Source organism: Pipra filicauda, unplaced genomic scaffold, assembly GCF_003945595.2.
Source record: "Pipra filicauda isolate LSUMZ 115617 unplaced genomic scaffold, ASM394559v2 scaffold83_size3615187_pilon, whole genome shotgun sequence".
Classification (NCBI taxonomy): domain Eukaryota; kingdom Metazoa; phylum Chordata; class Aves; order Passeriformes; family Pipridae; genus Pipra; species Pipra filicauda.
In genome coordinates, this window is record NW_024105020.1 from 239,319 (window position 1) to 254,695 (window position 15,377).

A 15,377-nucleotide genomic window follows, 5' to 3' on the forward strand; every position below is an offset into this window, starting at 1 on the left:
ATAGTTCATTTTATAAATTTGTTTTTTGTTTTTCCAAAATGGAAAGAAATAGAGTCTTCCTGCCTTTTCCCTTTTATGGAAATATAATCAAGGATCCTGGGATGCAACAGACTCCAATTCCACTTTACTCGGAAGCTTCTTCTTAATTTTACATAGCTGGCTCCTCAGACTGTATTTTTAGCACCTACATAGCAAGTCAGGCTGCCTCCTGGGAACTTTACCTACTGAAGCTGATTTTATCTATGTAAATGTTTCAGTTTTGTAGAAAAGTATTAAAAAAAACCCCTGTAATTCTTAACACCCATGTGTACTAGCAATAAAAAAAGATGGTGGATCAGTCTTAGGAATTACATCAGAATTAGTCTCTCCAAACTGCAGCTGAAGCATATAACCATGAAATTATTTCCCTGAAATCTTTTGACAGTGTCTTCAGATTTGGAACTCAGCTTTCCTTCCAAGGAATCTTCATGTCACAAACCAAAATTCCGCAGAGAATTAGCCGTACATTCTGCATTTTCCTGAACACAAAAAGCAGGTGAATGTCCCTCTTAAAACTTTATAATCAAAGTGTAAATGCTAGCAGTAAAGGTCCCAAGAAACCTTTTAGATTTAACTGTAGTTTTCCATTCCAGAAGTGGTTTTCAGCTTAAGGGTCCTGGCCCATATCCTTCTTTCTAGGGGTTATATAGACTTGAACTCTAGATTAAAGAAACTCTTGTGCTGAATATGATGACCAAGAACTACTTTCTTCAGGGCATCATGTCAGCTTGATAAGACACATTCACCCCACTCCAGACTCCACAGGTTCTGGGCTGCTATTTCACAGCTAAATAAACCAGAGCTTTCTAAAAATGAAACATCCATAATTATTTTCAGCAGAATCACAATTAAAAATCCTGGTACCTAGTAACATAATGCTGTTTCCAAAAATAATTACATAAATTACTTGAAAAAGGTGGATTGGGTACAGTCTGCTGCTGCTATGAGTTACTAAAAAAATGTTAATCATCTCCTTTTAGGATTTGAAAGCCTTTGTTTTTAAACTTTACTGTTAATTCACACAGAGAAGAAGAAAATGTTCAGTAGTCACACCTTTAAAAAAGCAGATCATAATGAATATATGTTAGTAACAAGATAGTTTACATCAGACATTTCTTAAACTGCATTGGTAAACTTAACATTCCTGTAGCAAATTAAAAGGAATTCTGTTGTATCATCAGTGGTTGAGGGACCAGATGAGCCAATATACTGCCCACAGCACCAAAATGTCTTTCATTTGCAATAATGAGAACAATCTTCCATTCCCATTAAAAAAGAAAAACAAAACAAAAAGCGTATCTGGCAGTCCTTCAAACATGCAAACCATTTTATTAAGTAATCTGTCTAGCACTGCATGTGGCATGTTGTACAAATTCAGTGTAACTGCCACACCTTCACCTTCCTCTTCCCTGTGCTTGTTGCACATGCTGATGCCTGATCCTCCTTCCCCTCCTACCAATCTACAAGCCAAGAAATTTTGTTCACTCACTTTCTCAAATGTCAGAGACTAACTCTGAATCAAACAAGTTCAGCTAGGTAAGAGTTACTGTTCCCTTTTTTCATAATGTCTTGAGAAATTAAAAATTCAACAAAGTTGACTGAGTCAAAGAGAATTGACTGTGTCATACTGGGTTAGAGAAAACAGACTGCAGTTCAGTTCTTAAATTGATCTTGCCCAGGGGTCTTTCCACACTTTTGTTGAAGCTACAACTCAAACACAAATCATCCCACCAATTCTCACTGCTCAAGTCATGTGCAAAGATAGTCATCTAAGTAACACCCATTGAGGAAAAGTATTTTATAGAAAACAAAGAAAGAATAAGGGGGGGGAAAATTTAAAAAAAAAAAAGAAAAAAATAAAAACCTCCACCCCGGGGCTCCTTTGCAGCAGCATCCTTTTTGGCAGAGGGCTCAAGAATTCAGCTTATTCCTTTTTAAATACATACAAAACTTTAATCATCAAAACACTGAAGAGAGAAGTGACACTTTATGCCGTAACATTTTAATGAAACACCTGAGCAAAAGCTGTTTCAGCTTCTTCTACTCCTCAACTTGATCATGAGAGCCACTTCCCTTCTTAAACCGTGCCTCTTGAATCACATCATTTAGTCACTGTACTTCATCATTTCTCAGACCAAGATATTTTCTGGAACAGCTGTTTTCCTTCAAACCACGCTAGCAGTATTCTTCAACAGTTTTCAGCATCCAAAATTCAGAATATTTGGGGTAAACCCAGGAATCAATGAAAAAATAATGGGACACAAAATGCTACCTTTGAAATAGGGAGTGTTTTATTTAACAAGACAGAAAAGATTAACAAACAACAACAACAAAAGAATCAATGACAACCTAAGTTTGTACTGTAAAATAAAATCTTCCTCTAACAACTAACTATTAAAATTTATTGAAACCAACCTAATCATTGTCACTTTATCTAAAGCTGAATTTTAGCTTGGATAGAAAGAAGTTTCAAGTTCAAAGTGATATACCATTTTAGCTGCATCTTTTGGGGAAAAAAAAAGGAAACAAACAAAGCAATCCACTAGCCTTATATGAAAAACCCACCTTCTATTTATATTACATTATTTTTATATGATCTAATAATTTTCAAAACAAAATTGTCTTGTCTAGTTTGCAGAGTAAAAAAAAAAAAAAAAAAAAAGCCAAAAGCCTGCTGAAAGAAACAGACATTATTTCCATCTTCATTTCAACTTTTCAAAACACAGAACATTATTACAAAGAATTGAAAAAAAAGTACAGCAGTCATCATCTCAGATTGATGCAGAAGTAAGAAAATACTGATGCAGAGTTTGGTTCCACTGGGGAAAAAAACCAAAAAAGAGTTGAAAAAAGCATTCTATCTTCAACTATTTAAAAAACAATACAAAATAAATTATTTCTTGTAAGGACAATGCTGGACAAGATACTCTTCTTGCAGACAACAGGAAGTTCAGAAATGCATTTTGTTCTGAATAACATTTCTGACATTTCACATATGCCAATATTGACTCATTTCTAGCATTCTGCATTGCTAAAATTTGAACATTATTTAGAAATGAGATGTGCTGAACCACTTGTAAAAGCAATTGAACTTATTTTTCATTAAAGAAGTCTTAATATTTTGAAAGAAACTACACCTTATGAGGAATTAAGTCTTTCCATATTTAACATTGTCATAGTTAACAATCTTACTGGTACTTTTCCAACAGCATATATGCTAGTGGAGAAAACCTTTATTTTATATTCAAATTATTCCATCTGCTTGACAACAATCTATTAGGTCATAAGACAACAAGAGAAAATGAACATAGATCTTTAGCTTTTGAGTTTTACTAACTCTTATGGGGAAAGAGTATTGCTTTATGATGAGCTCATATCTGGGAGAGCATTTAGTGACTGCATAAAAATGAATAATAAAAATACTGGCATATAAATAGGTCATGAAGCTTAAGATGTTCTTCTTGTATTAATCTTACTTAGATTTCTGGGCTTTAAAGTGGAATATCACAGAACTGACAGCAGAAAATGACTGTGGGCTGTTTACTACAACTGTAAGTTAAAGTTAAATCACAAAATAAAAGGATTACAGACTCAAACGGGGAAAAGCACTAGGTCAGGACTGCAATCTCTATTAATTAGGTATCCCAGCTGGACAGTGGGCATGCAGCTGTTAACTTGATCAATGACTTACCTAAATGTCATCTCTACTGATTCGCTTATAAATTACCAGCAAGTGAGACTAATGTACAGGTGCTAATTTATTTAAACTGTTCTCTGCAGTTCTACATAGCTTTATAAACTGCATCTGGCACCTAATGTTAGCTGTCAGTTGTACTTAGACATGCCTGTCCTAACGACTCTGTTCATTAGAAATGAGCACAAATTATGAAATATTGTGAAAAATGATACATCAAATGGAATGGGCAAAGCAAATCAATTAGAAAAACTTCATAGCACATATTCACACATAGGAGAATAAAACATCCTAGCTTCAGAGTCAGGTCTATAATACCAATTAAAAAGCAATTGGTAGACTTGTGCAGAGTTATATATCAATTTGCTGGATTTTTTTTTCTCCTCCAGAAATACTGTTGTAATACACAGCTTAACTTTTCATTCCTAAATAAAAGCATCAGTAAGAGGCAATTCTGCTTCCACAACATCCAGAGGATTAGCAAGTAAGTCAACTTATTTTCCCATTTAAAACTTTCACAATACCTAAAACTCCAGTGAAGGACAGAATCCTATGATGTCTACTTTTGAAATACACTGCAAAGACTGATTAACAGAAGACATGGAGGTATATAAGCACTCATCAGAAAGAATTATGGCTGCTCAAAATGTAAAGCTTGATAATTCTCCTGCCAGTGCTTAAGGAGCTTTTATATTTTTATAACAGAAATTTAATTATGCATAGCAGACACTATTACACACTAATTATTTCCCAACACCTGACAGAATATGGAGAAATCAAACATGTAGGGCAGACACTTGGTATCACCAAACAAAACACTACTCTTTTGGCTCCACTTCTCCATCTTTTCAGTAACAGAGTCTGCAAAGCAGTCCTATATTTGTCACCTTCACTGCATTTGTAAAATCTAATTTCCAGAGTGAGTCTGCTTTTATTAATGGTGGAGCTCAGTTAATTTTGTGCAAATGATCATAGTGCTATGGACTCACAAAGAAGAAACCACTACTTACACATGGCCATTTGGCATTTTTTGCAGTCTTGCTTTCTATAAGCCTTCTCTCTAGACCCTATCAAGGAAGGATGCCAGACTACAGACTAATGCATTCTCCTACCATTAACCTTTCAGACAAACTGAATTATCAGCATCATCACTGTACTGTATTAACATGGGAGGTATTCTGGTGATAGGTCTGTGCATGCTTACTGTAGTGGTTTGGACTTTGTTTTCCCCCCAGAGGCTAAGAAAAGTGGTAGACCCCAAGGGGTGGAAACCCCTGGAAGTTTTGAAATTCTGCCCAATGGGCGCTCCTGCAAAAATGTCAACATATCACAAGCTCACCGGAAGAGATGAGTTGTAGTTTTGGTTGAGGAGAGGTGGCCATGTTGTAGAGCCACGAGGAAGGGACTCTGAGCCCCTCGGGGCCTCTGGGGCCCCCCAGCCCCTGGCTGGGGGGGAGACTGCAAAGAGCTGGAACAGTGCTAGACTGGACTAAGTGTCTGTAGTTATGCCGGGAGATGTTTTCTCCATGGGCGCAGAGCAGCAGCCGACACTGACCAGAGAAACGGTGGCAGAGAGCCAGGATAGATAAGGACCTGAACCGGAGGAGCAGCAGAAGCAACATGCAGCACCGGAGAGAAGACTCCTGGAAGGAGAGCCGGGAAAAAGAGAGCCAGCAGCTGAGAGACAGAGTTCTGGGGGTAAGACTGTACCAGCCCCCCAAAACTCTCTTGAGACCCCTCTGAGAAAAGAGGGAGATGGACTCCTATTTAGGAGAAGAGTTTTAGACATGCAGCACCAGAGAGAGAGAGGAGCTGAGAAGCTCAGAGCGTCCTGGAGCTGGACCGGGATGGCCAGATGGAATGCGGGGGGAGTTGACCTTGGCTCCCCCCTCGCACTGCTGCCACGGTGGCAGCCTGAGAGACAGGGCACAGAGGCCCTGCAAAGAGTTTGAGTCTCCTGGAGATACCAGACCGTCATGAAGACCCCCCTGTGTCTTCGTGATATGACCGTGGTGAAACAACCTTGTCTGGGGTTACGAAGCCCACGGAAGACCCCTTTGCCTGCGTCAAGGGGGCCCAGGGAGCTTGGATACTTCCCTCGTGAGTGCTGGCAGAAAGCCAGCCACAGCTGCTGCATGTGGAGAGGACAGACAGATCGCTGCCTTAGAAGATGCTGCTGCTTAAGGACTGGAAGGGATCTGTCCTTCTTTCCCTCCTGGACTTTTGTTTGGAGGGGAGAAGAGATCTGATCCATTGTAAATACTATAAGTCATGGTAGAGATAGTTGTGATCGTGTGTATAATGTGATGTTATATTTATTTGTACAGTCATTGTAATATATTCCCTTTCCCCCACTTTGAGTCTGGTGTGTTTTGTCTGGAAAAACCCATCTCACATTAGGTTGAGATGTGGGAGGGGGCTTAGACTAGGGGATTGGATTTTGGGACTATCTCAAACCATGACACTTACTTTACAAGAAAGTAACTCAAAAAGACAAAGGTCATTAAAGGTAAGAAAAAACATTTGAAAAATACATGAGAAGAAAATTCTATAGTTTGCACAGAAATAAAAAACCCAGCCTGCTATTACTGCTGACCTCGATGAATATTTTGACTGTTGACCTTATCCACTCTGCACTGAGACTGGCAGGTCTCTGCCCTGCACTTGTTTGTAGAAGAGCAGAACAATACCTACAACTCTGAACGAAAGTAGACACAGTATCAGTGCGTAGCTTTGTACTCATTAAGCTTAATTTCCTAGGGATTTGTGACTTGAAATCAAGCTTCCTTTATGGATTTTCAGATACCTGATAAAACTCAAGTCTCTTTTCAGCCTTTTTCTCAACAAGCCACTAACTCTGTGTCTCTCTGCCTTGCTGCCTATTTTCAGAGTAGTTTTCAGAACTTAGTGTTGAAGCCACTCAAACATGTTTGAAATCAGCCTGTCTCACCATGTACAGATGTAGTTCTTTCTTGGAGTAAGAACACTGTCAAGACCTCTTACATGGACACAGCTGTGGAGATAGATTTTTGCCACCGAGATAGGTAACAAACGGCCTCCTCACCCTGAAAAAAACTAAACCATGGACACCTCTCTCTTTGCACTTGCCACAATAGTACACCTCTCCTAAGGGCCCTGCTGATACACTGAGCTGCCATGGCTAATAGTAGTAGTATTGTTGCTGTGCAAAGAAAACTTCAGCCACAAGACTTCATGCAGCTTCACCGAAGAGTGAATGTCACCAAATTACATTTCTCTTCCCTACCTCTGATGTGTGATAAAATAAGACAGAAATGACAGAAGTGAAGACCAGGTAGGACATAAAAGAAAAAGATCTATGCAACAAAACATTTTTCTGAGTGATAGGGAGCATATCTTTACATGCGGCTAAATGACAGAGAGAAAGAGGAGGCCACCCATCTGCCAGTCATGAGAGGGAATGACAATAAAATAGTATGTTTGTAGATACTGATATGAGCTTAAATTCATGTCTATATTCAAATCCTTAAGCTTAAACAGTGTGTTGGTTGTGAAATACCCTATAAAACTTAATTTACATTACCAGCACCCGCCATATCACACAAGAAAACTCTAAATATACACAGCAGGTCAAATTGTGGATAAACATTTTGAAATGCTACATAAACCTCTACAGTGCCTCTTATAACCTCAGATCAAAGGGATTATCCATTAGTACTTTTAAAAAGAACCTCATGTGCTTTAGCAAGATATAGCATACAGTTCCATACTGTGATGTCTGACCTCACATGGTAGCAGCGGTAGAATTTCTATTCACAGTCACAGTTGCAATGTATAGTAGCATTCTTCCTTATTCTGACAGTTTGATTAAAATTCACGGAGAGCTGAGGGGCTCATGCTGAAGTGAAGTGCTTTCAATATCTGAAACTCTACAGTAAATTACTTCTCCAACAGAGCATCTGTACTTACATCAATATCCTCTTGGGTAAAAGTTTCTGGATCTTCTCCCATCATGTTGGCTAAATGTCTCTTTCCTAGGTTGAACTCTTCAATCTGTTTTTTAATAAATGCTTCCGTGTACTTTTCAGGTCCTGAGGCTCCTACATTTTTTCTCTGCACTGCTGTAGTGGTATAGATCAGCCTTAACATCTGAAAAAATAAATAAAACAACAGTGAGACTTATTTTACATTTCTGGCATAGTGAGCTCTAAATAAAATGAATAAATGAATATAACAAGCTATTCATACCTATAACAAGATTCAACACATTACAGTAATAAGTGAGGAAAAGCAGCGTTACTCATTAAACCATTTTCTTCCAACAGTTTAACGTCCATAAACAGATAAAAATATTCTAAAAATTGCACATTTTCACACATTACAATTAGTTCAGATTTTTCTGATGGAAACAAATGTAGTATCCAATGTCAGGAACATTCGCAAAAGCAAAGGACAGCACTGATCAACAGATCCAGTCTTAAAAGAAAACAAAAATCCATCAGCAAATATGCAGGTTTTGCTTTCACCTAAAGGCCTCCCACAACAAAGTATGAAAAGAATATGTGGGGCAGTTCCCTAGTGGTATTTCAGAATATTTGGTCAGTATTTGGTCAGAAGCCACTGACCAAATACTGCTAAAGGCTCTGGAAAGGCCATGGAGTGGGCCATGGAGTGCTCCTTTCCTACTGGCAATGCCAGAATGGTTCTTAAACTACTTCACTGTCTCAAGTAGAATAATTAGAAAAACTAGCAGGGCAGTTCTCACCAGCACATACTACCGAGCACTCTACCAGCTCAGAGGCCAAAACTCAGGGGACAGATATCTTCAGATCTTCGCAGGATGCAGGTTTGGTCTTACTTCTTCCAAGACAATCAGTAGTTAAGATGACTAATTTCAATCGAGCTCTCTGTCAGAAAACAGGAGCTTCACTGACAGAGCTGTAATGTCCCAATTCTGGCCAAGTGCCAATATTATGCACTATTTTGGCTCGCCAACGTTAGTATTAAAGTCCTCTACAGCTTAATTATTTCACAAACTGAATGAGAACTGATTATTTGTGTGGTCTTCTGTGGGCGGGGGAGGGAGGGAATCACAAGAAAGAAGGCAGTGTGGGACAGAAAAGCAGAGACAGAAAAAGAATCACTTCTGATTCAGAAAAATGCCCAGTTCTGTTCATCAGATAGTACCCTGAAATGCTTCACTCCCGCCCTTTCAAAATCTGCTTTGTGAGCAGACAGTACAGTTTCACAAGGCAGAGAGAGCCCATCTCACAGTCCACCCCTGCCAGCATTCTTTCCTCCACTCCCTTCACTTGCCCAGTGCGAGCTCTGGCACTTGGACTCCTCTGCAAGCCAGCTCAGCTCCCTACATGTGGCAGAACACTAACTTCTGCTTCATCCCAAGAAGCGGGCAGCTCTCAGCTGAGCTGGTAAGTCTGAGCAGTTCAGAGAGGGCTCTGAGAATTGTCAAAGCTGGCACAAGAAGGTGGCTGAAACACACAACTGGGAGCAAGAAAGTAGAGGGGAGCCCTCTCTTTACCTTAATTTCTTTGAGTAAATTATTCAACTGCCCCTGCTGCTCCTGGAGCTGCCACCTCAATCTACTTGCCAAGTGTCTTGAGGGCAAGCCGTATGAAGAGCGGCTGAGGTCACTCGGTCTGTTCAGCCTGGAGAAGAGGAGACTAAGGGGAGACCTCATTGCAGTTACAACTTCCTTGTGAGGTGAAGAAGAGGGGCAGGCACTGATCTCTCTTCTGTGGTGACCAGTGACAGGACCTGAGGGAATGGTCTGAAGCTGTGTCAGGGGAGGTTTAGGTTGGATATTAGAAAGAAGTTTTTCACCCAGAGGGTGGTTGGGTACTGGAACAGGCTCCCCAGGGAAGTGGTCACAGCACCAAGGCTGAGAGAGTTCAAGGAGCATTTGGATGATACTCTCAGACACATGGTGTTACTCTTGGGGATGGTCCTGTGCGGGGCCAGGAGTTGGACTTGATAATCCTTGTGGGTCTCTTCCAATTCAGTATATTCTGTGATTCCGTGATACCTTCAGCCAAACATTAAAACCCAAACACACACACAGCAAAGTGAACTAATTAGGGTTCTGATTACAGGGAATAAAATAAACGTAGTATTTGAAATTATTAAATGTCCTCCAAGTCATGAGAACTGTCTTCTCCAGATCACAATTTAGACATGCTGAGCATTTTGATGGATTTCACCATTCTGAGTTAAGCTAATAAGAATAGAATAAAATACTTGCTACCTTCCTGTAACTAACACAAATATGACAGTAATCTCAAAACCCACTTATAACCACAAGTCTCATCAAAACAAGATTACATGGATATATTTGCAAGACAAACACAAAAGCAGATCAAACTTCCACCTTCTGTTAGTAATGCAGTCAGGTTACAGGAACTTTTCCTGTGACAAGAAGCTTTTGGTGTTCTGCATTACATGGTCAAGTCCTACATGAACAGGAAATGAAACACAGCTCTTGTCTGTACTTTCACAAAGCCCAGTTGGTATTTTGAGCACCTGGCAACTCAGGATGGACTGATCCAACTAACCCAATTTGCTACACATATGTAAAGCTATTCATGATCAATTTACACATCTATGACTGTCTCAGTCTTCAATAAACAAAATCTAACAACCCCACTTGCAATTTCAATTTGAAATTAAGACTACAATATCCTGCCTTAAACCTGTATATAGCACATGCCTGGGCTGCAGGATGGGTCCTATAAATTCAATCAGGTTTGATACAGAAGGTAAACTAATCTTTGAATAAGGTCACATAAGTCAGAAAGAACTGACCCTCTGCTTTTATAATCTGACAGAGATAACGATTTGTCCCCCAAGGTATGCACCTCAGGAAACTAACCAAAACTTCTGCCACAAAAGATTTAAGAACAGGTCCAAGGTAGAATTTGATTCTGAAGAGCCTGCTGTTGCTTCATTATCTCCACAGCTTATATATATATATCTCATATGTAATGCTAATCCTAGTTTGTCCCTTTTTCTTTTCTTTTTAATATTCATGTTTGCTGTGAGGTTACACTGACATATTCAGAATTAAAAGAAAAATAATCAAAATTTTAAATATACACATTTTCCACAGGCAAGGCTCTGATGATTTCCTTATAAAGCAATAAAAAAAGCAGAGGTATCTCCACGTATTCCCTATTCTTCTCTCCTAGTCACTCCTCAGGAAAGAATTCAATTCATCTTCTGTCTTACTTGTCTAAATAGTAACTAATTATTTGTAATTCTTGTTAATGAACATATGATTCCTTATTACTTGGCCCAAAATAGCTTTCTTGGCATGCTTTAAACAGAATACTTTAAAAAAGATTGCGTTCATCTTATTCCTGTCAATTTCTATTGTAATTTTCTCATTTTTGTCCTCCTTCCCTCAAGCTATTCATATTCTTCACTAGTTTCAATTCGTCACTAATCGAAAATCCCTGGACACACAAACTGTTCATAATTAGAAAACAGCCTCTTATGCAAATTAATATCTATTGTATTGGGTACCTCTTCTGGAATAAGAGCACTATTTCATGGGTGGCACAGGCAGGAACTGCAAAGCACAGCTAAATGCTTCTGGCATTTCAGTCATACAAGAAAGGGTGCTCCTCTACTTTGTAGAGGAAATCACAGAGGTTTGCATTCACTTCTTACACATTTCATAAAGCATTACTGCAGACAGCAGCCTCACCATTTTTAAAATAATAATAATAATAATAATGCTTATTAACAGTACTCCTGAAATAATACGCTCTTCCACCAAAAACAGGCTCTGTCTGTTTATTCATTCTGTTCATTTTGCTTCACCAGAGCTATATGGATATAAAACCCACACGTATCACTAACAGAGGAAATAAGCTTCCCGTACTTTAAGAATGAGAAGTGAATCAAAGTCAGGAGATTTAAATTCAAGAGCCAAAGTTGTCTGTTTTACAGCAAGACACAGTTACAGAGATAGAAGACAATGCTACATGATGTGGCAGACACATGGTCCCACCATTTTCATGATTCTTCCATGCTCTAAGCTGGCAGACTTCAACCACCTCCTTTTCCAAAACCACACAGTGCACAAACAAATTCACACTAAAAAGTTATCTCCAGGATAGGACTTCAGTAAGACATGTGGAACTGTATAACCACATCAGCACGCAGGACTAAAGTTGTTCCAATTGGTCTAAAGCTGTCCAATGTTCCAATTACTGGCACAGCCAGTGTTACTGAACCCAGTAGACATGCAAGACACCAACAACAGTCCTCTGATCACTTGTACAAGAAAAACATGTTATGTAGCAATCATACAGAATATAAATGCTCAGAGCCATCCATCCCAGTTTCTAAAAAATTGCTTTTTGCTCAATAGGCAAGTGTTGCATTTTTAGTGTGCTGTTTCACAAAAATGTGTTTTAATTGCTTTACTTAAAAAAAACATTTATATAATCTCAGATTTCAGTTGGCCCACAAACTAATTATTTGGACCAGTATCAAGTTTATGTTTCAGAAGCATTTTGCAAAACACATTAGAAAGTATCACAAGTATGCACATATGCATAAGTGATTTTATATTCCTTTTTATATCAAATTTCACAAAGTATTTCATCAGAAGAAACTTTTTTTTTCCAAATTAAGTCCTTTGACAGGCAACTATAAAACTGTATCTCACCCCTCCAGAAGACTTACTTTCTGTGCGTGTTAGACCAAACCCACATATTAAGTTTTCTGGTACACTGGGGAAACAAAATAGCTCTAAATATATAGATATATGGCAAGTATTGGATGTGCATAATGGGGAAGAGAATTTATATCTGATTGTTTTGAGCCACAAGTTTTCAAGTAGTAACAGGCTTTTCAACTCTACCTTAGTTAACAACTGCAAAAAAGGCTTCTCCATTTCAAGCATGCAGTTCTGAAAGACTGCCATCAAAGAAATATCTCTTTCTGATATCAGCACATATACCATCCACAGTGATTTAGATAAAGTACTCAACCTAATCAAATTCAACAGGATGTATGGCACTCTGAACCCTTCTGCTGAAAACAAATATTCAATTACTTCAGAATCAACTGATAGTAACTAAGCTAGATCCTTTTTTCTTTATAAATTGTACTAAATCTCTGCAGTTTGCTTATTAGAAGAGTAGAAAACTAAACCTGTTGCTCAGTCAAGGCTAAGGAAACTGGAATTACAAAGTTTCTCTTCCATTTCTTCTCTCAATGCAAGACACTTTAAAATTAAAAAAAAAACAAACAAAAAAAACAAAAACAAAAACAAAAAAAAACAAACAAACAAACAAAAAAACCAAAAAACAAAACAAACAAGAAATTAAAATTTCCCCCCCACTAAGAGAGACAAGAAGTAATGAACTAAAACTACTGTGAGGGATTTTCAGGGCAAGCACCACAAAAAAGTTTCTGAACAGTAAGGACAGATAAGTTTTTGATGTAAGAAATTGTTACAGGCCAGAACAAGGATACATCAACTTACTACCCTGTCCTCCACAGCAGTCTGTATCAGAGCACAGAGACAGGATAAACAGGCAGCGATAATTTTCCCAAGGCACTTGCCTAGTTTCCAGCGATCTGCAGTTCAGACGTGCTGATATCTTGTTTTTAATGATCCTCAGTGGAATCTTCTTCTGAGTTTCTCAACTTGCTTTTTGTATTCACATAAATGCTTAATATCCTGAATATCCTCACCAAACAGTTTCACACGTTAACTGCACCCACTGGAAAGAAGAATGTCTAAGTTTTCTGGGCCCTGTCTCCCATTAATTCCCTTCATATCCTTTGGTTCACAGACAGCTAGAAAATCTGTATATAGCTATAGGCTATCCTGTACTGATCCTATCTCTGGTGGCAAGAGGAGCAGACAAATGATCCCTCAAGGCCCCTTCCAGCCCTACCTTCTACAGTGACTCGTCCTTTGAGATCATTTCCTCATTTACAATACAAATCGTTTTCAGCTCAAACTCAGGCATGTGCCTGGCCAGAAAAACCAAGTTACTGTCATAATCATACCTTTGATATAGGATAACTAAAGCAACACAAACTATTCAAACTGAGAATGAAATTGAGCATTAGAGTATTTTCAGTCTTACTCTCTTTGTCCTTCCCTCCACACCTTAAGCGCATGTACTCCTGACTGCTGCATAAAGAACTACCCACAGGGGCACCAGGCCTTCACCCCTAATGGGTAAAGTTAATCTAGAAGTAACCAATATAAACAGTTCAAATTGCTCCTTCCGGTATTACCTTTCATTTCCTTACTGCATCTATCTTCTGTTACTGCATAGTTTGGTTTAGTTCAGTCACGAACAGTTCTTCAGCCCTTATTATCCTAAATTACTTTGTAACTTGAAAGTGTTACCAGCAGGCCTTTTTATCTACTTGCTGGTCACCGATTAAATATATATACCGGTGTATCAAATACCCCTGCACAAACAATACTGACAGCAGCTAAGCTTTTTAATTAAATGGCAATCAGCTGAACACCGGTACCTCTCAAAACAAAGTGATCCTGTTTAATCAGGAGTTACCGCACTTGTGGAGCACATTTGTCTCTCCACTGCAGACATTCAGAGAGGTGCCCTGAGCAACCCGGTCTAACGGGACATGTCTCTGTCCATGCCAGGGGGGTTGGAACTAGATGGTCTTTAAGGTCCCTTCCAACCCAAAGCTTTATGTGGTTCTATGATTCATTATCTACTCACATGCTGCCCGAACACCATTCACAGAATAGTTAGGATTGGAAGGGACCTATGGATATCATCTGGTCCAACTTCCCTGCCAAAGCAGGGTCACCTGAAGCAGGTGACACAGGAATGCATCCAGGTGGGTTTGGAATGTCTCCAAGGAGGGAGATTCCACGACCTCCTGGGCAGCCCGTTCCAGTGCCACTCTGCCACTCTCAAGGCAAAAAAGCTCTTCCTCATGTTCAGGTGGAACTTGTGTTTTAGTTTGTCATTCAGAATTATGGACCTAAAAATTGCCATCTTAAAAGTACTTCAGTGCTGCCTTCGCTCTATACACGCCTCTGTTAATTCTAGCGAGATACACATAATAAATCACGGCTTAACCACGCTGCTTCTGCTTCACATCAAGGAAAACAAGTTCGGCACTCGACACTCCCCGCCCCAGCGCTGCCGCAGCCCCGGGGCACAGGCAGCACCAGTGGGGCCCAACCGGGGCCTCCCACGCGATGTCACCGCGGCCGAGACAGCCCGGCAGGGACGGCAGGGACGGCCGGGCCGGGGACGCGAACCCGCGACCCCCACCGACCCCTCCCGCGTGCGCCCTGCTCTCACCTGCGCGCGCGGCCCCGCGCCCCACCGCCGGCACAGCCGGAACACGCGCCCCGCGGCCGCCGCCATGACCGCGCAGCTCCGCCCTCCCATTGGCGGGCGGGGCCAGAGCTGCGCCTGCGCGTTGCCCCCCCCGCTCACCCAGCCGGACCGCGGCCGAGGCCGTGGCAAAGGCAGAGTTACGAGTGGGTGTGTAAAATCGCATCGGAGTTACTGATTTCACCCCAACACTGTTTATTTGGATGTTTCAGGGTGTTTGGTTTTTTTCTCCATGGAAAAAAAAAATCACAGAATCAGAGAATCAGTTAGGTTGGAAAACACCTCCGGGATCATCG

The 15,377-nt window shown here is 40.0% G+C and overlaps 1 protein-coding gene across 2 annotated transcripts in view; it reads right to left on the minus strand.

Moving 5' to 3' along the window:
* MRPS9 (mitochondrial ribosomal protein S9) overlaps positions 1-15,143 on the minus strand; it is a 35,288-nt gene extending 20,145 nt beyond the window's left edge. The window contains exons 1-3 of one of the 2 annotated variants that reach the window (XM_039390567.1): positions 15,046-15,087; positions 13,307-13,467; positions 7,682-7,861 (exon numbers count right to left, since the gene is read on the minus strand). In XM_039390567.1, coding sequence (XP_039246501.1) covers positions 7,682-7,861 — 180 coding nt within the window. In that variant the 5' untranslated portion in view covers positions 13,307-13,467; positions 15,046-15,087. Of the gene's footprint in view, positions 1-7,681; positions 7,862-13,306; positions 13,468-15,045 lie in introns of both variants that reach the window. The other variant, XM_027743858.2, reaches the window with a different exon arrangement.
* Between the last annotated feature and the right edge of the window lie 234 nt (positions 15,144-15,377).